General features: G+C 37.5%; 1 protein-coding gene and 1 long non-coding RNA gene across 3 annotated transcripts; one reads left to right on the forward strand and one right to left on the reverse strand.

Moving 5' to 3' along the window:
* Positions 1-611: 611 nt before the first annotated feature.
* On the reverse strand, positions 612-5,538 carry LOC136210698 (uncharacterized). 2 transcript variants are annotated; one of them, XR_010678178.1, is made up of 9 exons: positions 5,366-5,538; positions 3,995-4,088; positions 2,997-3,356; positions 2,849-2,912; positions 2,521-2,713; positions 2,370-2,438; positions 1,420-1,473; positions 943-1,007; positions 612-868 (listed from the first exon to the last, which is right to left on the reverse strand). It is a non-coding gene; the product is annotated as an uncharacterized lncRNA (long non-coding RNA). The 2 variants fall into 2 exon arrangements; XR_010678177.1 differs by having other exon boundaries at positions 612-1,007.
* A 14,982-nt stretch (positions 5,539-20,520) lies between these two features.
* Positions 20,521-21,050, forward strand: LOC136210695 (histone H4). The gene has a single exon (XM_066002069.1). It carries the CDS (start codon positions 20,599-20,601, stop codon positions 20,908-20,910), a length of 312 nt encoding a protein of 103 aa, XP_065858141.1. The 5' UTR covers positions 20,521-20,598; the 3' UTR covers positions 20,911-21,050.
* The last annotated feature ends 5,850 nt before the right edge of the window (positions 21,051-26,900 follow it).

A 26,900-nucleotide genomic window follows, 5' to 3' on the forward strand; every position in this document is an offset into this window, starting at 1 on the left:
TGATCCAATTTCAATTTGAGTAAGCCTTTTTTTTCTGGTTCTAAGATCAGTAGTTAGAGTGACCAACTCGCTTTTTTTCAAATTGTTTGTCATTATTAAGAAAAGGTAACAAAGATAAAATACGAGCTTGTTTTATAGCAATAGTAATTAATCGTTGTTGTTTTAAACTCAATCTATTCACCCGTCTAGATAATATTTTTCCTTGTTCACTAATAAATCGACTCACTAAAGGATTTGTGAAATTCTTCGAATTAATATGAAGGGTTATTAATTTGACAAAATAGCACTAGTACAGAAATGCTTACTTGTGTCGCACTTTTGTGCGACACAACAGGGGTGCGACACAAGAACTTTGCATCGCTCTTGAGAGCGACACAAGCTACTCATCTGTTGTGTCGCACTTGTCATGTGCGCGATACAATAGAGTGATAACTCTTGTGACGCGCTTCTAAAGTGCGCGACACAACATATGATAATTCTTGTGACGCGCTTTAAGGGTGCGCGACACAAGCTCCCCGATTAATCTGGTACACTTTTGTATCGCTCCTTCCTCACGCGCGACGCAAAATATTGATATTTTTTTAAAAAAAATTACAGAATTTTCCAGCATCTAGCATAAAATTTTATAATCAAAATTTAATTGATTCTACATGATATTATAGAACATACACATAAAACTACAAGTACCACATAATCAAAACTACTTGATTCTACACTTATGTTTTTTCAAATTATCCAATTGGGCAGCGGTAGTCATCCCACTCTAGTGCCTTCACAACACCCGGTTTTATACCTTCCTCTTTTTTGAATTTGTCTCAACAGGTTGTGAGCTCTCCCGCTCAATGATATCCAACAAGTCCTCTGCAAGCTGCATGAAACAGAATAGACCATATACAGAAACAACTACAAACTGAAAAATAAATTATCACTGCAAGAAGGTACCTCGTCAGAAAGCCGAAACTGAAGCTGTGCTTGCCTAAGGCTTACAAGCTCCTCCACATCTACATCTACAATAAAAACAAAAATACAGAATTTATCAACATATAGAATGGAACACACTCTTGTTTCACTAGTAGCAAGCAAATTCTTGAAGATAAAATTTGCAACTCAGGTTGAAATAAAAACCAATAAATAAATGAATTTTGTTAATGAGTCAACACTAGTCCATCTCCAAGAATAAAAGGCAATTTGCTTCAGGAGTCCACAACCTCTTTTCATACATTAGAAAATGCAAATGATTTTGTTTGACTCATGGAGAAAAGAATCATATGCAGAACCAATTAAAGGTAATTGAGGATTTCAGGATAAAATCACAAATGTTATTAAATAGCATGCTTCTATTACAATGGCCTTCACATAAATAGTTGAGTATCTAGCACCCACCATAACAGGTTACATCATTATGGACCTGTATCTTACCTCTGCTAACTGACTTAAGCTTTGAAGCATATAGCCTCTGATAGCAACCTCAACCTGTCAGGATAAGAATATTGAAAATAAATAAGTTGTCACAAAAAAAGGTGAACAAAATTCTTGAGAAGTGTAACGAATCACAGCCAAACCCATACATACCAAAGTTGAGACATAGATTAACTTCTGAAATGCCTGCACTGGAGAATTAGAACTAATCTATGAAGCACGGACTCTTCCCCGGGGTCGCCGTGGCCGAGTCGGACTCGCCGGACTCGGGGACTCGGCGGGGACACGGCCGGACACGGCGGGGACACGGCCGGAAAATGGGACACGAATGGGGACACGGCCGGACACGGGGGGACACGGCGGGACACGGGGGGACACGGCTGGGGTAAAAAAAAGTTAAAAATTAGGGGTTTTTTTAAATTTTTGTTATAAAATTTAAGGATCAATTATGCAATTTGTCAAAAATCCTAAATTATAATCTCTATCTCACGAATTAGAATTAGGTCTTCTCTCCTTCGTGCGCAAATCGCGATTTCAACCCCTGTGCTGCGTACATCGCAGTTCTCCTAACATCACCATTTCGTTTTTGTTTGGGAATAATCAGAAACAATTTCTTCTCTCCTGGGTTCTTCCTTCTCATGCGCTGCGATTCTTCTCCTGGGTTCTTCTCCTAACATCACGATTCTGATTTGTGATTTAGCATGTTTTTTATATATTTTTATATCTAATATATATATAATTAATTATTTAAAATTTGCCGTGTCCCCGCCGCACCCGTGTCTCATATTTTCTAAAAATGCCGTTTGCCGTGTCCGCACCCGCGTCCGCACCCGTGTCCGTGCTTCATAGGAACTAATGGTCAAGTTCCAAAATTCCATTGAAATGCTAGTACGAAAACTTGTATAGATTAAGAAATAATACATGCACAAGTCAAATAGCAATTGACCTACCCGACGCTGCTCTACATCACCATCACGATCTCCAGTTTCAAGCCTTTGCCTGAAAATCCGTCTACCAATCTACAATCATGAGAAGTAGCAGCTTAAAGAAAATTGTACCCATTCATCACATCCAACTAAAAGTTCCCAAAAAATTAGGTACCTCTCAACATTAGGGAAAAAGTACAAGGCAATGTCACGAAGATCTGGAAGATAATTTTGGAATAAGTTGTCCCAAACAAGGTCTCGTAGATGCAGCGCAACCTGAAGGATTCTAGGCATTGTACGTGTAAATTCATAAGCTTTCCGGCTTACCTGAAGGATTCTTGGCAAGAAGCCGCTCCTAAGACTCGAACCTGTGACAATAATATTCAAAGAAAAATGCTCAAAATCAGTAGAATCTAAAAAAAATAAAAAAAATACAATAAAAGAACTCATATAATAGTCATCAGTGACACTTAACACATGGAAGGGAAGGGAAGGAAACATACATGGATAACTGAATCTCCGGATGTAAGAAAACCATTTCTAAGTATCCATGGAGAGCTGGAAAAGCTGTGAGAATAATAAGGAGCATGGTTATGTTTGACTTAACAATACATTAAGTATAGCCAAACAAAAAAAAAGCCATTGACACACCTGAAAGTAAATTTAATGGGTGCTAAATCAAACAATTCCATGTAAATTTTTTTTTGTCTTCTGGCCAGAAGGTAAATTTTTTGCCAAGGTGCTCCAATTGGAACAACTGAAGGCAGAGACAAACTGTAGAGTCGATTTTTACTGAATTCAAACAAATCGACTCCATGCAGTTGCCTTTCTCCATTTCTGACACTTTCATAAGTCTGGATGTGCGTAAAACCCACATTGTGTATATGAGGATAAAATGCTAGATCTGAAATTGGAACAGATTTGCTTTGGAAGCTTGAAGAAACAGATTTAAAGAAGTCTAGCAAGCCTAATATAAGTTCCTGCTCGAGCTCAAGACGAAAATTTGCCACACTGCAAATAGTTAACACATTATGATTAGCACCACAAGTATTGATTCAACCAAATGATTCAATGAATGATAGATACCTTAAGTTTATATACTCAAATGAAACCAAGGATACACCTTAAGTTTATATACTCAAATTTAGTTTTGCGACATCATCCTCGACCTCTGGCACTAAATTGATACCATGTCAAGAAACCATTCAACCAAAAGGTGATAGGTAACTAGAAACCATTTTAAGGAAAGCTGTTAAAGTCATCGAAGCCTGGACAATTGTATTCAACTCCTTCAAACGAACTTACAAATGTCCAACATGCAAATAATAATATAAGTTGTTACAGGTAACTAGAATACAAAACTAAATTTGCTACCAACTATGCTACAATACGTTTAGTACATAAGCAATACCATGCTAGAATACTAACAATGCACCTTCAAAATTCTAACAGAAGAATGCAAATTGCCAATTAATCTGTAAGAAAATTCATGTAGATTATTCATGTAAAATGGGACATTCATAATTGTAATTAATTCATTACTTAATTTTAAACTCAGTAAGACATTTCGTCAAATTAATTAGCAACTGAACAAGCAGAAAATAGGATGCAAGGTGAGGTTGAAAGCGTAAAAAATCAAAACGTCATACCTGAGAGGGTATAATGGGCAATATTTTGGGACTCAAGCAGATGTTCACTCTTCATCAAATTCACTATCATTTCAGTGAACCCTTGCATTGTCGTCTGCAATAACATTTTCAGGTCCTTAAAGCTATGTAACAGAGTGAGAATCCAAGAATTTAAACTAATTTCTTCATAATCTTGTAAAACATGGTAACAAATGAGCAAAGGGTACTATGAAACTCCCCCATCTAAAATTCTGGCCAGCATAGGAAATAATATATTTCAATTGTTAAGAAACAACAATATGAACCTGTTATGGACAGAGGAATCGAAACAACAATATGAACCTGTTATTAGCATGTCATTTATTTTAATTGTTAAGAAACAACAATATGAACCTGTTATTAGCAAGCAATTCTGGAATTTCAGAATAGTTGTTCCTATCCCAGAACATCAGTTAGAATAGGATTTGGTTTCAAATTCAATTTCTGATGTAAACTTAGAAGGCACATATTAAATAAGTTTCAGTTTGAAATTTATTTAGTTCTCTTATGTTAACTTATTAAATAATGGGATAAGGTGTAAAAATGCCTCTAACATTGTCAATCAAGAGCAATATTACCCCTAAGGTTAAAAATGGTCCTATTAAGCACCTAACATTATTAAATTACTCCAAATTTACACTCTATCTGGACAGAGTTCTTTTCTCATTTTTTTATGTATCTGAATTCATTTACATAATTGAGCTCATAGAAGTGAGATTTTGTGTTTCTCTTAGATCTTTTGATTTGTTCCTAAAGGAAATGAATTATTTATTGCTCTTTTCTTACACAATCTCATGAAGCCTTTCAAATTCACTTCAAGGAGAGGTAACTCTGATAACCCACTTTCTTTTTTAATTCTTTCTATATTCAATCAAATATGTTTTTCTTCATTTAGACTCCCAAATGGAAGAGGATTTTGGACCTGTTTTTAGGGTATGCCTCTCTTTCTATCTTTCATTTCCTATTTCTGTTTTGGAACTGAGCAATTCATGGGGATTTGCGGAATTTTGACTTGAGCTTGATTTTTAAGTCTTGAATAGGTCATCGATTCACACAAGGCAATTGAAAATTAAGGTTTTCTTACTTGAATTTTGGAATGTTGTGAATAGGGGAAATTAAGTGATGGGAGAGAAATTGCAGTGAAGAAATTATCGCATAGCTCAAATCAAGGAAAGAAAGAGTTCATGAACGAGGCTAAGCAACAGAAAACATCAACAGGTTATTTGAGAAGCTAAAATTGTCACCCACAAAGTTAACATAAATTATTATCCTAACAATAACCATAGCATTATCATGGAGAGAAAGAATCAAGAGTAGTTGGTAAGTAATATTGGGGAAAATAACAAAACCCACTTTGTGCATAAGAGGTGGAGACGGCGGTGGAGAAGCCACTCCTTGTTTCCGGCGCCTTGAGAAGCGGAATGACCGGCGGTGTGCGAGGTGGCGGTGCAAGGTGGAGGTTGGCGGCTATGGAGTTTACTGGGTGGAGAAAATAAAACCTAGAAATAAGGAAGCAGAGAAAGCATACGCTGGTTTTATTAATTAGGTAAAATTCTTATATATTTAAACGTTTTATATTTCTTATAATTAGTAAATGCTTGACAAGAAATACAATGGTTTAGATGGTTAAGACATTAGATAATGTTTTGATAGGTTAGAGATTCGAACCTCTGTATTTACATTTTAGTTCGTTTTATTTTTAATTAATTTATTGGGATAAGTTTATAATCAGTGAATGGTTGACAAGACTCGATTATTGTTATTGATTATCGAATCTTTTTTTTTTACTTTTATTTAATTCATCTACTTCGATAAAAACTTTTTATTTCTTTTTGATTTTGAAAGTCTCTTTATTATTTCTTGTCTAAAAAAATGTTTTTAATGACCCAGTGTTTTTTTTCTTTTGATAAATTTTGAAATAATTTTATTCTTTCTTCTAAAATTGTTATAACTCGAAAACCCTTTTTTTCATCTTTATAATTTTTTTTTCAAGTTTTTTAAAGATGGGTTTAAAAAGCTCAGATGGTTAAGATATTAGTTAATGTTTCGATAGGTTAGAGGTTCGAACCTCCATATTTACATTTTAGTTCATTTTATTTTTAATTAATTTCGATCCTCCATTTTTACACTTTAAATATATATTTTTCAATTCATTTTATTTTTAATTAATTTATATGGGATATATATATATATATATATAATTTTTTAGTTTTTTAAGAAATATGTAGAAACTAAGAAAAAAAAATATGAAGAAAAAATATTTATATTCAAATAGTAGTTCGTATTAGTTGTGTCGCACTTTAAAAAGGAGCGACACAAAGATAACACACTACTTGTGTCGCTTTTATAAAAGCGTATCACAAAGATAACACACGCCTTGTGTCGTTTTAGTAAAAGCGCGTCACAAGCTTACTCTTGTGTCGCACTAAAAGACAGGCGATACAAGAAGTAACTCATTTGTGACGCACGCTCTTCAAGCATGACACAAGTGATGACACAGATTACTTAGTTGTGTCGCGTTTAAAGAACGCGCGACACTAGTTACTCTGTTGTGTCGCCTTCTCTTCAGGCGCGACACAAGAGGTGCGACACAAGTGAGCATTTCTGTACTAGTGTAGTGGGAGCAATCTGAAATAAATTAAAAGGCCTATAATTTTAGATTGTTATACTTTAAAGCAAATGAATGACATACGTTTACTCTTTCTCACTCTCAGGTTTTGTTTAAACACACACTCTTAAAATCATGACTAAAACCAATCTGCAAAACATTCTTACCGATAACAAATTGAATGGTTCAAACTTCACCGACTGGTTTCGTAACCTCAAAATTGTTTTGAAGTTCGAGAAAATTGGGTATGTACTTGATACATCGATACCCCCTGTCCCTGAAGATGATGCTCCCATCGAGGAAATTGATGCTTATCAGAAGCACAAGGCTGATGATGATCATGTCGCTTGCATCATACTTGCATCGATGACATCGGAATTACAAAGGCAACATGAGGAGATGAATGCCTATTCCATCATCATGCACCTAAAGGAATTGTTTGGGAAACAAACCAGGTGCGAACGCTACGAGATATCAAAATTGTTATATCGTTGCAGGATGCAAGAGGGCACATCTGTCATGACACATTGTGTCAAGATGATAGGCTATATTACCAAACTTTCTAGTATTGGATTTGTGATGGACAACGAATTAAGTACCGACTTGGTTCTTCAGTCCCTCCCAGAGAGTTATTCACAGTTCATCATGAACTACCAAATGAATGACTTGCAAACCTCTCTTGAAGAGCTTGCAAACATGCTCAAATCAGTTGAGCCCAATATGAAGAAAGACAAGGCCATACCGGCTCTTGTAATCGAGGGATCGAAGAAAAGGAAAGGGAATTTTCCCAATCCTAAACATCCCAAGAAAGGTAAGAGAGATGTGTCCAAGGGAAAGGAAGTGAAGAAGCCCAAAGGAGAATGCCACTTCTGTGGTAAAGACGGGCATTGGAAGAGAAACTGCAAGGAGTATCTAGCCACCCTCAAGAAGGGAAAAGGCGGTGCTTCTACATCTGGTATGTTCTATATTGAAATAAATACGGTTTCATTGTCTGAATCTTGGGTACTTGATACCGGATGTGGATCTCATATTTGTACAAATATGCAGGAGCTAAAACAGACTAAGGAACTAAAGAAAGGAAGCATAAACTTGCGAGTGGGAAATGGAGCAAGAGTTGCCGCCCTCGCAATTGGAGATTATGTTTTACTTTTGCCCTCTGGGCTTGTAATAGAATTAAGGAATTGTTTATACTTCCTGAGATGTCTCATAACATTATTTCTATTAGCCGTCTCGTTGACGACGGTTTTCATATTTCAATAAAGAACAATAGTTGCAATTTTTATAAAGATTCGATCTTTTATTTTTCAGGAATATCACAAAATGGGATTTACGTGTTAGATGATAAAACTTCTGTTTTTGCAATTGATACCAAAAGACATAAGCTAGATAATTCAACTTACTTGTGGCATTGTCGTTTAGGCCATATAAACAAGAGACACATGCTAAAGCTACATTCAGATGGGCTTATAGATCCAATCGATTCTGAATCATTGGAAACATGCGAATCATGTTTAAAAGGTAAAATGACAAAGACACCCTTTAGCAATAAAGGTGAGCGTGTATCATACACTCTAGGACTCATTCATTCAGATGTATGTGGTCCTATGTCAGTCCAAGCAAGAGGAGGATTCAGATACTTCATTAGCTTCATAGATGATCATACTCGCTATGGTGATATCTACTTGATGAGGCACAAATCAGAAGCCTTTGACAAGTTCAAATGCTTCAAGAATGAAGTGGAAAATCAATTAGGAAAGAAAATAAAAACACTTCGATCTGATCGAGGTGGCGAATATCTTTCTGATGATTTTCTGAATTATCTAACTGAATGTGGGATATGCTCACAATGGACACCTCCCTATACACCACAACACAATGGTGTATCCGAGAGGAGAAACCGTACCCTATTAGATATGGTACGATCCATGATGAGCATGGCCTTACTTCCAAAGACGTTCTGGGGCTATGCCTTAGAAACTGCCCTCTTCACCCTGAACCGAGTACCAACTAAATCCGCTGTTTCCACACCATATGAATTGTTCGTTGGTAAGAAACCCGTGTTCTCATTCATGAGAGTATGGGGTTGTTCATCATATGTCAAACGCGTTGCGTCCGACAAATTAGATTCTAAATCTGATAAATGTTTCTTCATTGGATATCCCAGGGAAACCATAGGGTATTACTTCTATCATCCAGATGATCAGAAAGTAATAGTATCCAAACACGCAACCTTTTTAGAGAAAGAGTTTCTCGAAGAAACACAAAAGGGAAGCGTGATTGAACTCGACGAAGTTCAAGAGGAAGAAACAACGACTGAAACAACAGAAGCGGTTGAGGTACCCGAAGAAGTCCCATTAGATGAGACTCAAGTGGCACCTATTCGTAGATCACGAAGAGTTCGTGAACTCCCAGTTAGATATGGTTTTCTAGTGGGAGATGATAACGAGGTTCCCGTGTTAGACGACGAACCCGAAAACTACGAAGAGGCTCTTACTAGTCCAGATTCTAAAGCATGGCTTGAGGCCATGGATTCTGAAATGGATTCCATGTATAATAACCAAGTTTGGACTTTGGTTGATCCACCCGAAGGGATAAAACCCATTGGGTGCAGGTGGATCTTCAAAAAGAAGACTGACATGGACGGAAAGGTTAGCACCTACAAGGCTAGGTTAGTAGCGAAGGGATATCGTCAGAAACAAGGTGTTGATTATGACGAAACCTTCTCTCCTGTTGCTATGTCCAAATCAATCAGAATCATGCTTGCAATTGCCGCTCATTTTGATTATGAGATTTGGCAAATGGATGTGAAAACAGCTTTCCTAAATGGAAATCTGCTTGAGGATGTATACATGATGCAGCCTGAAGGTTTCATATCAAATGATGCAAATAAAGTTTGCAAACTTCAGAGATCCATTTATGGACTCAAGCAAGCATCTAGAAGCTGGAACAAGCGTTTTGACGAAACCATAAAACAATTTGGTTTCGAACAAAATTGCGAAGAAGCTTGCATTTACAAGAAAGCAAGTGGGAGCTCTATAGCATTTCTCATACTATATGTGGATGATATACTGTTAATGGGAAATGACATTGCTCTATTACAATCGGTGAAAATATGGTTATCCGGTAACTTCTCAATGAAAGACCTTGGTGAAGCAGCCTATATACTTGGTATAAAGATCTACAGAGATAGATCGCGTAGACTGCTTGGTCTTTCACAGGCTACATACATTGAAAAGGTGCTAAATCGGTTTAGCATGCTTGAATCGAAACGAGGTAACTTACCCATGGTACATGGAGTAAAGTTAAACAATCATCAATGTCCTAAAACTGATGATGACAAACGACGCATGGCTGTAGTCCCGTACGCCAGCGCGATCGGTTCGATTATGTATGCTATGCTATGCACTAGACCTGACGTAGCGTTCGCGTTATCTGTAACGAGTCGTTACCAAGGGAATCCGGGAGACAAGCATTGGATTGCCGTCAAGAACATTCTTAAGTACTTGAGAAGGACTAAAAAATATGTTCCTAGTGTACGGAGAAGGAGATCTGAAAATACAAGGATTTTCAGACGCTAGTCATCTCACAGATGAGAATGATTTTAAATCCCAATCAGGATACCTGTTTATCCTAAATAGGGGCGCGGTCAGTTGGAAAAGTTCCAAGCAGGGAAGCGTAGCTTTCTCTACGACCGAGTCAGAGTACATCGCTGCTGCGGAAGCAGCAAAGGAAGCAGTTTGGATTTGAAAGTTCATTACAGAACTAGGAGTGGTGCCTGAAATTGTCAATCCCATTACTCTGTACTGTGATAACAATGGAGCCATTGCGCAAGCAAAGGAACCACAGTCTCATAATGCATCCAAGCACTACCTAAAGCGATACCACATCATTAGAAAGATTGTGGGTAGAGGAGATGTGAGAATAGAAAGAGTACCTACAGAGGACAACGTTGCAGATCCGTTGACAAAGCCTTTAACCCAGAAAGTACATGATCGTCATTTAACTTCTATTGGGATAAGTTTTAGAAACAATTGGCTTTAGTCCAAGTGGGAGTATATTGGGGTTTAGTGTCCTATAGTCAATTGTTGCGGGATACAAACTTATTGTAAATGAATTGTTCTTTATATCATTTGTTTTAATGAGATATATGTTTCGTAACTATATAAAGGCAATCCCTTTTAAGCACTAAATAAAGTCTAATAAAAGGAAATCCGTAAGTTTGTTTAAAGTGATTATAAAGTGTTCATACAAGCATGAAGTGAGACAAAACTTTATAATAAACTAATAAACTTAAAACCACCCCAAGTCAAGTGATATGTTTAGGATTGATATATCACAGTTGAGACTTGTATGTAACAATGTCTTCTGTCCAACAGAAAGCTGATATCATAAGCTTCATATATATAGATATCTGGACAGTTACATAGATCCGGTGAAACGTTGTTCATTAGGATTAGGGATCCGACTTGAGATAACAGGATGGGTAGATTCATCCTTGTCAACTATTCATCTCATTGGTATTACTAGGTATAACTAATCCTCAAACTCAAAAGAATGTTAATTGGTCATCCTGAATTACTGAATGTGAGACTTTAATCCTGCGGTCCCACGATCCTTAACAGAGATGACTCTGGGGTGTGAACTGCAAAGGTTGGGTGTCACAGGAAGTAATTTCAGGGTAGTTATACATTGGATTGAGCATTTATCACTCCCGATTAATGGGAGATACATCCAAGGATCGCTTGTGGAAGACTCGACTCTAAACCCTTGCAAGGTGATATCTTAAGAGTAGAAATACAGATTTCACTTAACCTATCTTTTTGAGTTGACTCGGCCAAGAACAAGTAAAACGAACGTCTCGCTATATGTGACTTGACATTACCCATAGTCATAAGATTCAGTTCAAGGATGTATTTGATAAAGGATCGTATTATACCGTAACTAATACGGAAGGGTTAACGACAGAATCAACCTGTCTTCTTAACGGACTCTGGGGGAATGATTACAGACTTGCCTATAACATACTCAGTACATCATTCCGTTATGCAAGGATTAAATATAACTCTTGAAGAAATTAATTTAATAGTTGCATACGGCCAGAAGTAGTAAGGACCTAATGGATCACACATAAGACTTGGAACCAAAAGAGAGATGGATATGATTAATAGATGGAAGCCCAATTGAGCCCAGTAAGGCCCAAATATATGGAGGGGGCCGAAATTTATATATAGAAATAAGGAATTAATTTTATTCCATTAATCCTAATTTGATTAGGATTATGAATTAAATTAATTAAGAGATAATTAAATTAGGAGTTTTAATTAGATTAATATACTCCTATTATTATCCTAAATATATTAGATATATAGTGAGATAATAATTAGGAATCCTATTCCGAATTGGATTCCTATTAAGTAACCTATTCCTATCTAACTAGGGTTTAGATACAAGCAACTATATATACCCCCTCCCTATAGGAATTTCGACTAAGCCTATCCCTCCCCCTTATAGTGATTTTCGAAATTGCTAATTAGAGAGAGAAAAAGAATTCCCATCCCCTAGTTCGTGGACAAGAATTCATATGACATTCCATCGATTGATTAATCTTATTCATCCCTCTTTCTCCTTGATCTTGTGTTGGTTAATTAGAGGCAATCTAATTTGGTTGCATCTCATAAGGGTTGATTTTATCTTAACCTCACCGTATTCTACTTTGCGGTTGGAACCTCGGAGAAGAATTGTGGGCGTTTCTTTAACAACGGTAGATTGTTCATCGAACGGTATTCCTTCTTATCCCTCTTTATATGAAATAACGATTAACAGATCCTATGGTTAAAAGGAAATAGGCTAAAAATTTTATATTTCCGCTGCTATACCTTAGCCCTAATTTCCTTCACTCCTGACCTGTCTTTCGTTCGACATGATTGTATCGTGAGAGATGGTCCAGATAAAATAGCGAATTCTCTCGGTTACCTCCAGATCCCATATTAGTTCCCAGCCCTGACCGTTGTTCTCCAACTCCGTGCTTTACATCTCCGCCATTTGAAGAATATACGTTGTACGCACAGAAAATTCTCCTGACTGCGCTAAACCCCAAGACCTGCCATCCTTATTCCCGTTATTTGGAAATAAGACATATACTGCAAGGTGAAACATGGCTTGTATGAGGAGAAGCTGTTGCATCGAGTTCCAATCCCAGCCATCAGGAGTCCAGTACTCCGCAACCTTTTTCATTTGGTCATCCTCTGATAGGGGCGAAATAGCTTCATTCACAAGACGAGTTCCTTCAATCCAATTGTCATTCCACAACAAAGTGTCTTCTCCATTTTTTACTACACGGTTTAGGCCTTTTCTTAGCAGTTCCACTCCGTAGAGAATGCTCTTCCAAATGTGGCTCTTCATTCTACTATTTCTGAACATATCAAGCCCCTCTCTCTTACCCGCATAGATTCCGCGAAGTGGACGGACCCATAACGACTCAGGTTCGATTATCATTCGCCACCCGAGTTTGGCAATGTTTGCTATATTGGTCGCCCTAGCCTATCTGATTCCCAAACCTCATTTCCTACGGGATTTGCACACAGTGTTCCAGCGCACTAGGTGAATTTTCTATCCCCTCTCTGAACTTCCCTATAGGAACTTCCGACTAATTACATCCAATTTTTGACATATACTTACCGAAAGAGCCACTGTCTGCATTGTATAGATCGACAAGGCTGAAAGGACCGATTTGATTAGCGTCGTTCTCCTTATAAAAGATAAGGTTTTTTCCTTCCACCCCGAGAGTCGCTGCTTTACCCGATCTACCACATGGTTGTAGGTAGCCTTGTTAACTCTGTGATGAATGGTATTCACTCCCAGACATCATCCCAGGCTATTCGTGCACCGGATTCCCAGTTCGGAGACCACTTCAGCCGTGATATTCGGTTTGATGTTTGAAGAGAAGAAGAAATAAGATTTTTCAAGGCTCACTTTCTGTCCCGAGCAGTCACAGAAGTAGTTAAGAATATCCTTGATCGGTTTGGCTTGATTCTACGATGCTTCTGACAGTAAGATTATGTCATCGGTGAAGAAACAGTGCATCAGCGGTGGGCCATTAGAAGATAGAGTAGATGGTTTCCATTCTCCTCTCGCTGTTGCTTCGAGAATCAAGTGGCTTAGCCTCTCTAAACATAAAACAAAGAGATATGGAGAAAGCCGGTCTCCTTGTCGGAGCCCCCTAGAGGGTTTGAAGCCCTCTCCTTGTTCACCGTTCCAAAGTACCTATAGAGATGGCAAGGAGACACAAGCCATGATAATGTCCACCATACCAGAAGGAAGGCCCACTTGCTGCAAAGTCTCACGAAGGAAGCTCCAGCTGATTCTGTCATAAGCTTTCTCCAGGTCTAACTTTAGGAGCATGAAAGCTTTCTTTCCTTTCTTCTTCTCAAAAGTATGCACATCCTCCTGAATCAGAATAATATTATCCGTAATTTGCTTTCCAGGCACAAAGCTACATTGCATCGGGCCGAAAATACCAGGAAGAAGCGGTTTCAGCCTTCCAACTATACATTTAGTTATAAGTTTGTAGCTGATATTACATAAGCTTATCGGTCTGAACTGATATAAAGATTCAAGATTCCCAACCTTTGGTATAAGGGTGATCAAGGTATTGTTAATCCCATCCTCCAACCTCCCTTCATTCAGGGCTCGTAGAGCACAAACACCTGTTTTAGCTCCCACTATCTCCCAAAATTTCTGGTAGAAACCCGCCTGCAGCCCATTAGGCCCTAGGGCTTTCCAAGTACTCATCGTTCCCAATGCAGCCCGGACCTCCTCCATACTATACGGCTTTGATAGCTCCTCCATATCCATTGTCGCAAGCCTTGGGAAAGAAACCTGGATCAGCAGTTGAGGCCTCACGGTCATTTCTTCGTTGTACAGCTTTCTGAAGAAATCGGTTGCCATCTCACTAAGCTTGTCGCCATTCCACTCCCACGTCCCTTCATCATTTTTTGAACCATCCACCTTGTTCCGTCTTGTGCGAATGACAGTAGAAATATGGAAGTAAGAGGTGTTACGGTCCCCTTCGCAGAGTCACTGAACCCGTGACTTCTGGTGCCAGTACAGTTCCTCCTGCTCCATAATAGAATTCAGTTCAGCGCACAACCTCGCCTCCAACCTTACTAGACCTATAGTGCACCGGTTAGCCAATGCGCGCTGCACCCCTCCTAGTCTCGCATAGGTTCTGTTCTTTCTTGCAAAAATATCCCAAAACTCCGCTTATTCCACTGAATCAGGTTGTCTTTGATGTTCGTTTTGGCTTCCTTCAGCGAAGCCGAGTCTCGCCAGCCCTGCTGAATTTGATTTCTAAGAGAATCGCCCGTTAGCCACGCTCTCATGAACCAAAACGGGACAGCAGTTCTATTCTCGGCATTCCGCAGGTGTATCAGCAGCGGGACATGGTCTGACTAGAACCGTTGAAGATGTTTTACGACAGCTTTTGGGTATTTCAAGCGCCAGTCAATAAAACAAAGACCCCTATCAAGACGACAGGCCACTCAGGTGCAAGGGGAAGGGCCATGATACCAGGTGAATTTTGGGCCAACGAAGCCTAAATCCACCAGCTCCATTTGGTTAATCCAGTTAGCAAAAGGGGCGCATCTATCCAAAACTCTAGCTGAGCCTCCCTGTTTCTCATTAGTCTCTTTAATGCAGTTGAAATCCCAACAAAGTAACCAAGGCTGAACCACTAGACTTTTAATATCCAGGAGATCCTTAAAGAACCTCCTCTTATGAGCCATTTGAGGCCTCACGTAACTAGCAGTCACAAGAAAAGAAGACTCGTGTCCTGTGCCCCCTGATGCGCCTCCCGTTGAAGGCTCACTAAGGGATAAGTGTACCCCATCGTTATCAAGTAATAATCTGGACAAGTCCAGGTATCGAATCCACACGATTTATTCCTGCAAGTATCGAACTACTGGGTCTCAGGTGTTATCTAGGCTGTGTGGGGTTTGAATTTGGTTTTGTTTAAATTAATCTACTCCTAGTTGAATTACTCTACTCCTAGCTAAGTTATGCTAATTCGAACTAAGTTATTCTACTCCTAATTAAGTTAACTACTCCTAATTAAGTTAAACTACTCCTAATTAAGTTAAACTACTCCTAAGTGATCTTTCACTAATGCAATTACCCGAGGAAACATGGTGTGAAACGATAATAATAAAGATAGGTTATTAGGTCAATTGATTAAAAACCTAATCTAAGTCACTTGTATTCAAGACAATTAACCCTACTTACCCTTCTGAAGTCCCTAGTGCGTGATTCCCTTGTAAGGCCGAAACTAGGTCTAAGGCTCAGCAATTTGGGCTTAATCAACTAAGAGGCCGTTAATCTCCTAGGCTCTGACTAGGTCAGATTCAGCTCACAATATGTGCCAACTAGATTTTTGGGCTTTTGAATAAGTTAAACTAATCAAATAAAGCATAAGACAAAGATTAAACAAATAAATCATTGAACAAAATAAGAGCTAAAATATTATTAAAGGTGAAGAACATTGTTATGCGGATACAATTAGCTTAAGATTCATAGACTGTATCAAGGGATAAAAACACAATTAGATGAAAGAGATGAGAAAATCCCTTTCAGGGAACCTGTCTACCCTACAGCCGGCTTTCTAGGACTTAAGGACGGACCTTGAATAATCCTAGATGGATGGAGCTTCAGAAGTTCTTCAATGGAGGTTGAAGGAGATGGAGAGGATTCTTCAAGGGTGAAGGCTAAAGTAATTACAAGAATGAAAGATATCTAATTTACAATAAAAAGGTCCTATTTATAGTTGTGTTTGAGTCCCGATGTTAATTGGATTTGTTTCCTGTTGCAGATGCGAGAGTCCGAACGCAATCGTGGAGTCGTGGGGTCGGGAATCAGTCAAAAGACTGATTCCCGAGGCGCAGCTCACCGAGCTAGCCTACAAAGGCTAGTTTTTGCGCTCTGGACATGCCCAATTCACCGAGCGACTGCCAGGGGGTCCCTGAGATGTGATTTTTGACCGAAATTGATCCCGTTTTAACCTGCACACGCACATAAACTCCAAACAACGTTAGTCCAAAGGCTAAATTGACCCACCAGTCGTTAGATTTGAGTGAAAACTCCGTTTAGTGAGACCTTTGGTGGATCAATTGGGCATAATAAATAATTAAAAGTTAACATACGTGCTATTTTGGCGATATTTGCCCAAAAACAACTAGAAAACGACCTCAAACTATAAAAGGTGAACATGACGCATACAAAGCACAACTATCATGCACACATGCATAAAAATGCGAGAATTGCTCGCTTATTATAGGAAAACTATACTAAACTAACCTAAAAACCGTACCAAAAGATAGGGGTTTTTGACCCCTATCACCCCCCTGCATAGTAACTTCACAGTGAAAGAATTGGTAATTCCTGAAGATCACATCAATCTTTACCAAGTTCTCATCCCAAAAGACCCAAACTCCACCGCTAAAACCCTCAGCTTCCACTATTTAACACTTTGTTAAACCAATTTGCTTACCAATGTCAGTAGCACGGGTGCCCGCGATGCGTGTTTCCAGAAGGCAAAGGATAGCAGGGCGGTAAGTACGCACCATCAGTCTTAAAGCTCGCTGAAAATTGGTGCCTCCTGCACCAAAATAATTCCAGGTTATAATCTTCATAAATAGTTGGGAAAATAAGTAATAATGCAAACAACAAAGCACTATGATGGAGATGGAGGGTGATTTTCGTCCCCCCTGGCTTTTCCTTTTAGAATTCGTAGTGTCGAGCGATCACGCAATTTTTGATTCAATCTGTTATTTCCCCTAACTTTCAGAACCTCATCTTCACTGCTCAGGGACCCAATTTCCTTCAATGGTGTGCGAGGCTCCACTTCAGTGCGTGTTCGCTTCCCTCTTCCTGTTTCCACTGCATAACCAATCATATCACCATGCTCTCTTCCTTCAATCTCCATATTATCTCCCAGGAGACCTGCAAATCTATTAGTGTTGCTGGACAGATTAGAGTCTTGGTTTTCCTTGTTTCGAATGGCTGAAGTTAAAACATATTTTCCTTTATTTTTGGTTGAGTTCTTGTCTGTCGGTTTCTGCTGTGATAAAGCTGAGCCTTGCTGCTTGCAAAATCCACAGAAATCGACCCTCGGCTGTAGGTTCAGGTTCAGGTGCGTTGGGGAAGCAAACAGATTAGCATTAACCAAGCTTCGCTGATCCTCCCGCTCTTTTTCGTTTTGCCCTTTGTCACTCTACCATTTCCTCACCGCTGCTGTGTTGAACCTTCTTTTCAGAACAATCACCCAGGGCCCGTAAGCCCCAGCTCCTTCTTCATTCTCAACAGGTTGCTTTGTTGTTTCCACGTTCACATTTACATCATTGTTAGTTTTCGCTTCCTTGTTTTGCTCTCCCGTAACCATGTTGCTTGTGCTTTGAGTCTCCATAGCAGGAATAGCAATAGGCCAGCAACAATCCGTTTTGACATGCCCATAGCGCCCACAATTGGTGCAAGCAGTGTGCAACCCCTCATACTCAACTCTCTAGACTTCGCCCTCTAGCTCAAACTGTGCTATAGTGGTTTCAGTAGATCAATTTTTACGCAGATTCTGGCGAATCGGCCTCTCGTTTTCATTGCCGTGTTCTCATCCACACGAACCGGTTTCCCAACAGCTCCAGTAAGGCCAAGAAGAACATCCTCATCATAGTATATTAGAGGGAGCTGAGGTAATCGTATCCATACCATGGATTTCTCAACACAAGCATCCAGCGGGTTAAAGTCGGCCGACCAAGTTCGAACGGTGAGATAGTGCCCCTGAACCATCCAGGGTCCATCATTGATGACATGATCTCTGTCCACGTCTTCATCAAATTGCACAAGATGGAAGCCTTCTCCCAAGTCCATCATGTTAATTCCTACAATTGGTTTCCATAGCTCCAACGTTCTTTTCTGTAATGCGACGTATCCCAGATTTCTTCCCATGAGCTTCACTATTAGGGCTTTCTCCCACGATTTTGCCAGCTTCCTCTTCAATTCCGGATCAATCGTCACTTTGGGGATTAGGGGTTCGGTTTCGTCCACCGTGATATTCACAAAGACTGCTACACGTAGATCAGTGCGGATTCGAGGGGGGGGGGTGTGTGGATGGACTTGGCCATATCGATATCTCTCCATGTTAGTTTAACGGCCATCGATGTTTCCGACGGGACATTGCTCTGTTTGTCGGACGGGACGAGAGGCGGCGACGGTCGTTCTCCAAGGAGAAAGGGGTTTCGGTCGTCTCCATCAAACTTATTATTATTATTTTTTAATTATGAAAAAAAAGATTAAATTGAAAATAAAATATAATGGATCAAATTGAATTTTTTTAGTGGGTTGCTACTTACCGCCCTATTTTTCCTACTTACCGCCCGGAAAAAGACATATTAGCCCCTTCCCTTTTTTTTGAATTTTTTTTTTTCAAACCTCTTCCCCCACACATTTAAAAATTTCCGAATTTTTACCTTGGAGGGTCAAATGGCCCGCCACTAGACAAGGAGTGGCGGGTGAATGACCCGCCATCCCTTTAGGAGTGGCGGGTCATTGACCCGCCACTCCTTGTCTAGTGGCGGGCCAAATGGCCCGCCAAGGCAAAAATCCAGAAATTTTTAGATGTGTGGGCAAATTTTCCGGAATTTTGTCTTGGTGGGTGAATGACCCGCCACTCCTTAAGGATGGCGGGTGTATGACCCGCCATCCCTAAAGGAGTGGCGGGTGAATGACCCGCCACTCCTTTAGAGATGGCGGGTCATTCACCGGCCACTCCTTAAGGGATGACGCCCACCAAGGTAAAATTCTGGAATTTTTTTAAAAAATTGAATATTTTCTAAATTTTTAAAAAAATTGAGGGCAAATATGGTAAAAAATGGGCGGTAAGTGGGAAAATAGGGGCGGTAAATAGCAATATTTTTTTAAAGGGATAAGTACAAAAAATGCCTTTGGTATACCGGATTTGCGAACTCGGCCCTGTGGTTTTTTTTTTTTTTACAAACGGAGGTCTGTGTTACAAACCGTTAGCAAACAGAGGGTAAATTGACTAACGATGTTAAAATTCAAAGAGAAAAAAGTTAATTTGGTCCTTATATTTATTTATTTTATAAATTAACCACCTAATTATCACAAATAAACCCTAAAATTAAAATTAAAAATAAAAAATACCTTCTTCTTCTTCTTCCATTAATCTTCTTCTTCTTCTATTTTTTTTTCGATTCTAGATTTCCGAAATCGGAAATCTGGAATCGAAAAAAAAAGAAAAAATAGAAGAAGAGAAGAGAGAGAGGAAGAAGAAGAAGAAGAAGAAGAAGAAGAAGAAGAAGAAGAAGAAGAAGAAGAAGAAGAAGAAGAAGAAGAAGAAGAAGATATTTTTGATTTTGAGGTTTATTTGTGATAGTTAGATAATTAGAGGGGTTAATTTATAAAATAAATAAATATAAGGACCAAAGTAACTTTTTTTTTGAATTTTAACACCGTTAGTCAATTTACCATCTGTTTGTTAACGGTTTGTAACACAGACATCCGTTTGTAAAAAGAAAACCACAGGACCGAGTTCGCAAATCCAGTATACCAAATGCATTTTTTTTTTTTTTACTTATCGCTTTTTTTAACTATAAATAGATGGAATATTGACTGAACGCACCAATGAGGAGGGCAAAAGCATTTTTTTGAAGCAACGATGGATTAGAGTCCACCCTGGCAATCCACGTCGTGGATCATCAATCAACGGTTAGAACGAAAATTCCAATGACGCGGATCAAACATTTTTTCACCGTCGATAAGGCTCAATCTAACGGACACAAAAGAGATCTGAAAACCCCAAATTTGAAGAACAAATCTCCCTCTGTTTAAAAACCCAAATCCGGCGCCATTTGAATTCAAGTTGTTCTTCTCTTATCTTCAGCAAATCAATTGAATACAGAAAGAAGTCACAAAAATGTCAGGAAGAGGAAAGGGAGGTAAAGGCCTGGGAAAAGGAGGAGCCAAGAGGCACAGGAAAGTGTTAAGAGATAACATTCAAGGAATCACCAAGCCTGCTATTCGTAGGCTTGCTCGGAGAGGAGGCGTGAAGCGTATCAGCGGTCTCATTTATGAAGAGACAAGAGGCGTTCTCAAGATCTTTCTAGAGAATGTGATTCGTGATGCTGTTACTTACACTGAGCATGCTCGAAGAAAGACTGTTACAGCCATGGATGTTGTTTATGCTCTCAAGAGGCAAGGTCGTACTCTCTATGGCTTTGGCGGTTGATTATATATTTATTTTTCTCATATTTTCATTAGGTTTCAGTTTCTGTATCGTTGAAGATAGGATGATGATTGTGTGAATCATTCAGTTGTAAATGAAGTAACAGATCTGGATTTAATATGAAATTCATTGGAATTTTGACATATTTGCTTGCGCTTCATTATGAACAATCTGAATTTTTATGGTCTTAGTTATTTGTTTTCTGCAGCAAAATTATTAGTTTGAAGATATCTTAATGTTGACTATCTGAAAACTTTCGATAAAGATGAGAAGTAAAAATGAAATTCTCCTTGTATTAAATGTATGCTCTGTATCAGTTTATTTTGCTTATTCTACTGCACTACTTTTATAACTAGGACAATCTTTCAACTAATACTGTCGATGGTTTGAGTATGTGTTTCTTGAAATTGTTCTTCGGAAAAGAAAATAAGGCTCTTGGATATGCTCACTGTACTATGGATATTTCCGAGTATGATTGAATTTGATGATATCAGAAATTTTCACCATGCACTTTAATTCAGATTCTAATGATATATATAGTTCATTCACTTTCCATAAATTTAATTTAGGAATGAGTCTATGAATCCTCTAAATGATGCACGATTTTGATTAATAAGATTGATATGCCTTTTTAGGTTTTGATACTTAGTCTGGGTTGGTTATACAGCATCACAATGGCTAGTAGTAACCATTATGGATTTTGTTAGTCACTAACAAAGTTTAGTAACATCCTCAAAATTTTGTGGGGTTAAATTTTTTTTTTATTACTAATTAACAATAGAAACCGAAAGTATAATTTGTTAGGGCCTTTTCTATATTTTACTGCACTCAATTAACAATCTCAGACTGTGTATAATGCTCTAGATTTGGTGCATGTAAGTCGCATGCTAGATTCAGTGCCTATAAAGCTGTTCATGGCTTTCAAGTGGTGATTTTGAATTTTAGAGAAATTGTAAAAGTTTGTTTTTAGGGCCTCCACTGGGTATTTCTCTCAACTCTAATTCTTCACTAATTTTGCCTTTCCCACTCTCATCCCTAAGATTTTTACATCCCTACCTCTTCTTATGGTAACACATGAGCAATCACTCCTTGATTGGGATCCTCGTATGTCACTCCTCTCTGATACAACGTCTGATTCATTCACCTCCTCATTTGACTCTAGCTGTGATTCAAAACTCATTTCTAGAACCTTCCATGTCCTCTCCCACCATATCAACTTTTACTCGTGTAACACCTTGCCTACTACTCAGGCTTAACAGTAAAACCTCCCTCATCTCCTCCCACAATTCCAAATACTCTAGTGTCATCACCCACTACTATTTCTATATCAACAATGCTCTCTGACATTGTTAAACCTAATGCCACAATCTAGACTTATAAGTTGTAACCCATCCATTATTACTACTCGCACTCACCAAATTCCAAAGGTCGCTTCACTAAAGCTATATGTTGCTAGAATCACGATAAGCCATTTCTCTAGAAATAAAATCCCTACTTGAGAATTCCACATGAACTTTGGTTCCTCGGCCCTCTAGACGTAATACAGTCAGTTGTAAATGGATTTTTCATATTAAACGAAAAGCTGATGGTTTAGTTAAATAATACAAAGCTTGTTTTGTTGCTCGTGGTTTTACTCAACAATCTAATATGTATTATAAGGAGACATTTATTGCGGTTGTAAATGCAACAATTGTTCGCATTATCTTTGCTTTATTTACATCACATTAGGGGTGAGCAGAACCGAACCAAAAACTCAAAGACTGAAAAAATCGGATCAAATCGGACCGAATTTTATTTCGATTTGATTCGGTTCTAATTTTTTAGATCGTTTGGTTTGGTTTGGTTCGGTCTAAAACTGAACAAAACCAAACCGAACTACAATATATAAATTTTCATTGTTTTAAATTAATTAACTAAATATACAACAAAATAATAATAATTAAAAGGCCCTTTATTCTATCTGGTTTGCTGAGAATGAATGCAAAATTAATAAATTGTAATAATCTATTATTAATTCATGTGCCTTAGTGCAATATTCTATCGTAAATGTTCCTAAGTTCTACTATCATAGAACTTAACTTTTTTTTTTTTTTTTCCATTTAATGATGACATGATTATTGTGTTTATATAATTTTTTTAATTCATCGCTACGAGATATTAATATAATAAAAAAATACTCGGTTTTTATCTACATAATTAAGAAGTATTTTAATGTTTTGATTGGTCCAAACAAATTATAGATCGGACCGGACCGAAATAATTCGGTTCGGTTCAGACCAAATCAGAATATAATGGTTCTGTTTGGTAAAGAGCGTTTTGGGATAAAAAGAGCGGTTTTGACAAACTTTAGAGGTTTGACCACTAAAACCGCTAATTGGAGTGTTTGGTGGAGAGATGTTTGAGAGAGAGTTTTGGGATGAAAACGCTAATTTAGAAAAAGCTCTTAAAAGGAGATTTTTCAATTAGCGTTTTGCAATATTAAAATTAATGGACTTCTTTAACCCTAATAGATAGACTCCCTCTTCTCCTGCGCCAAAATTAATGCCCTTATTCGTCTTTTTGCACAAACCGCTATTATCAATCAACTAATTTTTACCAAACATGTCTACACAAACAGCTAATCAAATCAGCTAATGTAATCAGCTAACAGCTAATTCCCAAACAGAGCCAATTTGGTTTGGTTCGGTTTTAAAAAATACATGTAATTTGGTTTGGTCCAAATTGGGTCGGTTTGGTTTTTAGACCGAACCGGACCATACTCACCCCATAACTGGTACATTAATCAATTAGATATCTCTAATGCGTTTCTTCATGAAAATCTAAATGAGACCATCTACATAAAACAACCCTAGGGACTTGTGGATCCAGATCGTCCAAGTCATATTTGTCTATTACAAAAATACCTTTATGGGTTTAAACGGACACCTCGGGAATGGTTTACTCATCTCAAATAATTTCTCAGACATATTGTTCTTTTTATTCAACACACTAACACTGATAAGTTGTTAGAAGCCAGGTGTGTCTATGATCTTTTAAAACTAGTGATGTGCTCACCTATAAACCATGTCTCACTCTATTGGCAAGCTCCCCAATCTATCTAAAGAACTTGGTACTTCACTGACCTTGGAAGATGAATATCATCACACATTAGCACTCTTTAATTTCTCATTATCAATCATCCAGACTTGGCCTCTGTTCAATAAGCTCTATCAATCTATGCACCGTTCAACAAATGAACACTAGAAGTCTGATCCAAACGATTCATTGTTACTCAAACAGTGATTGGGGCCAATGCCGTTGAACTTCTATAGTTGTGATTCTTATTAATATCTAACATACCTCCGCACGCTAATGCGAACTGGGCTTGAAGTGTGCATATTATAGGCCCATATTACCATATCTTGTAATTAAATCAACAAATGAGTTGTCAGGAATCGAACCCTTGATCACTTGGTCAAAGAGGCTTTGATACCATGTCATATGCCCACACCAATTCATCTATGGTGTGACAATGTTGATGTTATTTACATATCTCACAACAAATCCAATTTTTCTTGCTCGCATCAAACATATTGAACTTAACTATCACTTAGACTAGAAGCAAGTTGCACATGATTCATTTAAATTTGTTACATTTCTACTAATGATCGGGTAGCTGATATTTTAACCAAGCCGTTTTTGAACACATGTTTTCCTATTCTTCGAGATTGTCTCACTTTATGTTCTCAACAAACAACTTCAGGGGGTGCTTGTAAACTTATATTATTATTAGTTGTAAATTATCTTTAAATAAATATTGGCTTTATCTCTTCTTATCTCATGCTTATTATAGAGATCAAATTTGTTAGCTTCTTATACCAGTGAAGGAGACTAGTTTCGATATTTGTTTTTCAAACCCGAGTGAATGCAAACCCGATTAAATGAATAGTGAATTGGATTTGAATCGAATAGTTTTAGATGTAAACCTATAAAATTTGATCTGGACCCGAACCGGTAAATAATATTTTTTTAATGGATGATAAGTTTAAATTCAGATCTGAACTAGTGCTACATAATATTGAGATCTCAACCGTGATTGAAACATGCCAAAAGACTAGTATAATATATGTCTACGCGCATTTGACATATAATTGGACTACAAACAAATAAATACTGGAAAGTTAACATTTCCTTTTTCAATAACCACATGTCGGAAAGTTACAAAGCAACTTTTATAATATTCTTTATTTGCATTTAATCAATAGTATTTATTTTTTTATTATGTTGCATTTTTTACATGTATATTTTTTATGATTCAATTTTGGGGTCTAAGATTCTAAAAACGATTAGTCAAAATCTGGGAGCATAATGCCTCTCCACTATATATATTTTTATTATTATTTTCATATAATTAGAATACTAAATAAAGAGTCATAATCCATTAGTATGTGTGGTTAGGGAGAAACTACACGAAAGTGAAGTCATCTCATGACTACTGCCTTTTATAATCACTAACAATCCCTTCAAATTACTAATGTTGCTCACTATATATTATAAAATGTCTAACAAAATCAGTGAAACAATGATAATAATCACTAATCACAGACATTTGAGAATAGTGAAAATTTAGGATTAAATCTTAAAAAAATGGTTCAGCTCAAAAAAAAAAAAAAATCTTAAAAAAATGGCTTTTATGAGAATTATTCTCAGGTGATGGTTGGAAAATATTTTTTTTTATAGAGGATTAATTTGGTACTTAAAAACAGTCACATTACAATGTTAATCCGTTGTAATATTACAAAAAATAAAAGCAGAGTTGCTTATCTTTTGGATCATTACATCGGGTTTACTGCTGTAATAATACTATTATGGCGGATCCACCGTCGTAATAATGATGTTTTTAATCATACAGCTAAAAACATCTCCTCCAAAAGAATTATTTTCCAACTATTATCAGGTTGGAAATAATTTCCTAAAAATACCTATTTTTGAGATTTATTTTGGAATTTTGTTAATAAATGTTTGGCTCTTTTGTGGAAAATACGGGCGTACTAGAGAATTATAATATTCTCGATATGAACTAAAATTACGCTTATCGACTTTTAAGTATCAAATGACTGTAGAAATAAAGAGATTGTAAAATTTTGAAGGATTCCATTATCAAAACAATACCGACTTTATATAAATTATTAAAAAACAAATAAAATAGAATTGTACTCGAAAAATGAATGAACTTTGAACTTGAACATCAAGACTAAGGAAATATCTGAAAATTCTAAAAATGTTGAAGTTTAGAGAGAAATTGCTAGAGTTTTGATTGAGAGTGCGTTGAGTTGTCTTTTTTTATCGCGATTTCTTCCTATTATAGACGTTGGTGGTAACTTTTTGTTTCTTCTACTAAGTCACTTTCTCCACCTTCAGATCATGTTTTGAGTAACTACTCCACTTTGACTTCCACGATGGATTGATTTTGACACCTTCTAATTTTCTACTTTTTAATTGGCTCACAAAATACAAGTTAAAATATTAAAAGGCTTCTTGGTTCCCCTAAATTTACCTCAAGTCTCCTCTGAGATTCACTCTAGGAAGTTGGTTTCCCCCGATGTTCAGTTTAGGAAGTAGGTTTCCTTTAGAAAAATAAGTTTCCCCTGAGGTTTATTTTAGGAAGTTGGTTTCTCTTGATGTTCACTCTAAAAAGTTGGTTTTTCTTGAAGTTCACTCTAGGAAGTTGGTTTCTCCTAAAGTTCACTGTAGGAAGTTTTCCCTGGTTTCCCTCAAGATGTTTCCCCTAGTTTTTGTTAAGATGTTAGCATTGGGGGAAACCGAGGTTCACTCTAGAAAATTCTAGGTGAACAGTGCACTATGAAAACATAAAGAAGTTTCCTAAAAGGAAAAGTTTCCTAAACAGTTCTATTAAGAAAACGTTTCTTAAAAAGAAAAGTTTGTCTCATGAAAAGTGTACATCAGGATATGCATTAAGAAAACTTTATTTTTGATGCAAATAAGTAACAGTA

The sequence above is a fragment of the Euphorbia lathyris genome, chromosome 1 (assembly GCF_963576675.1).
Source record: "Euphorbia lathyris chromosome 1, ddEupLath1.1, whole genome shotgun sequence".
NCBI classification, from domain to species: domain Eukaryota; kingdom Viridiplantae; phylum Streptophyta; class Magnoliopsida; order Malpighiales; family Euphorbiaceae; genus Euphorbia; species Euphorbia lathyris.

Excerpts from the sequence above, each read along its gene's own strand:
- LOC136210695 (XM_066002069.1), top strand. The coding sequence starts at position 20,599 with ATGTCAGGAAGAGGAAAGGGAGGTAAAGGCCTGGGAAAAGGAGGAGCC.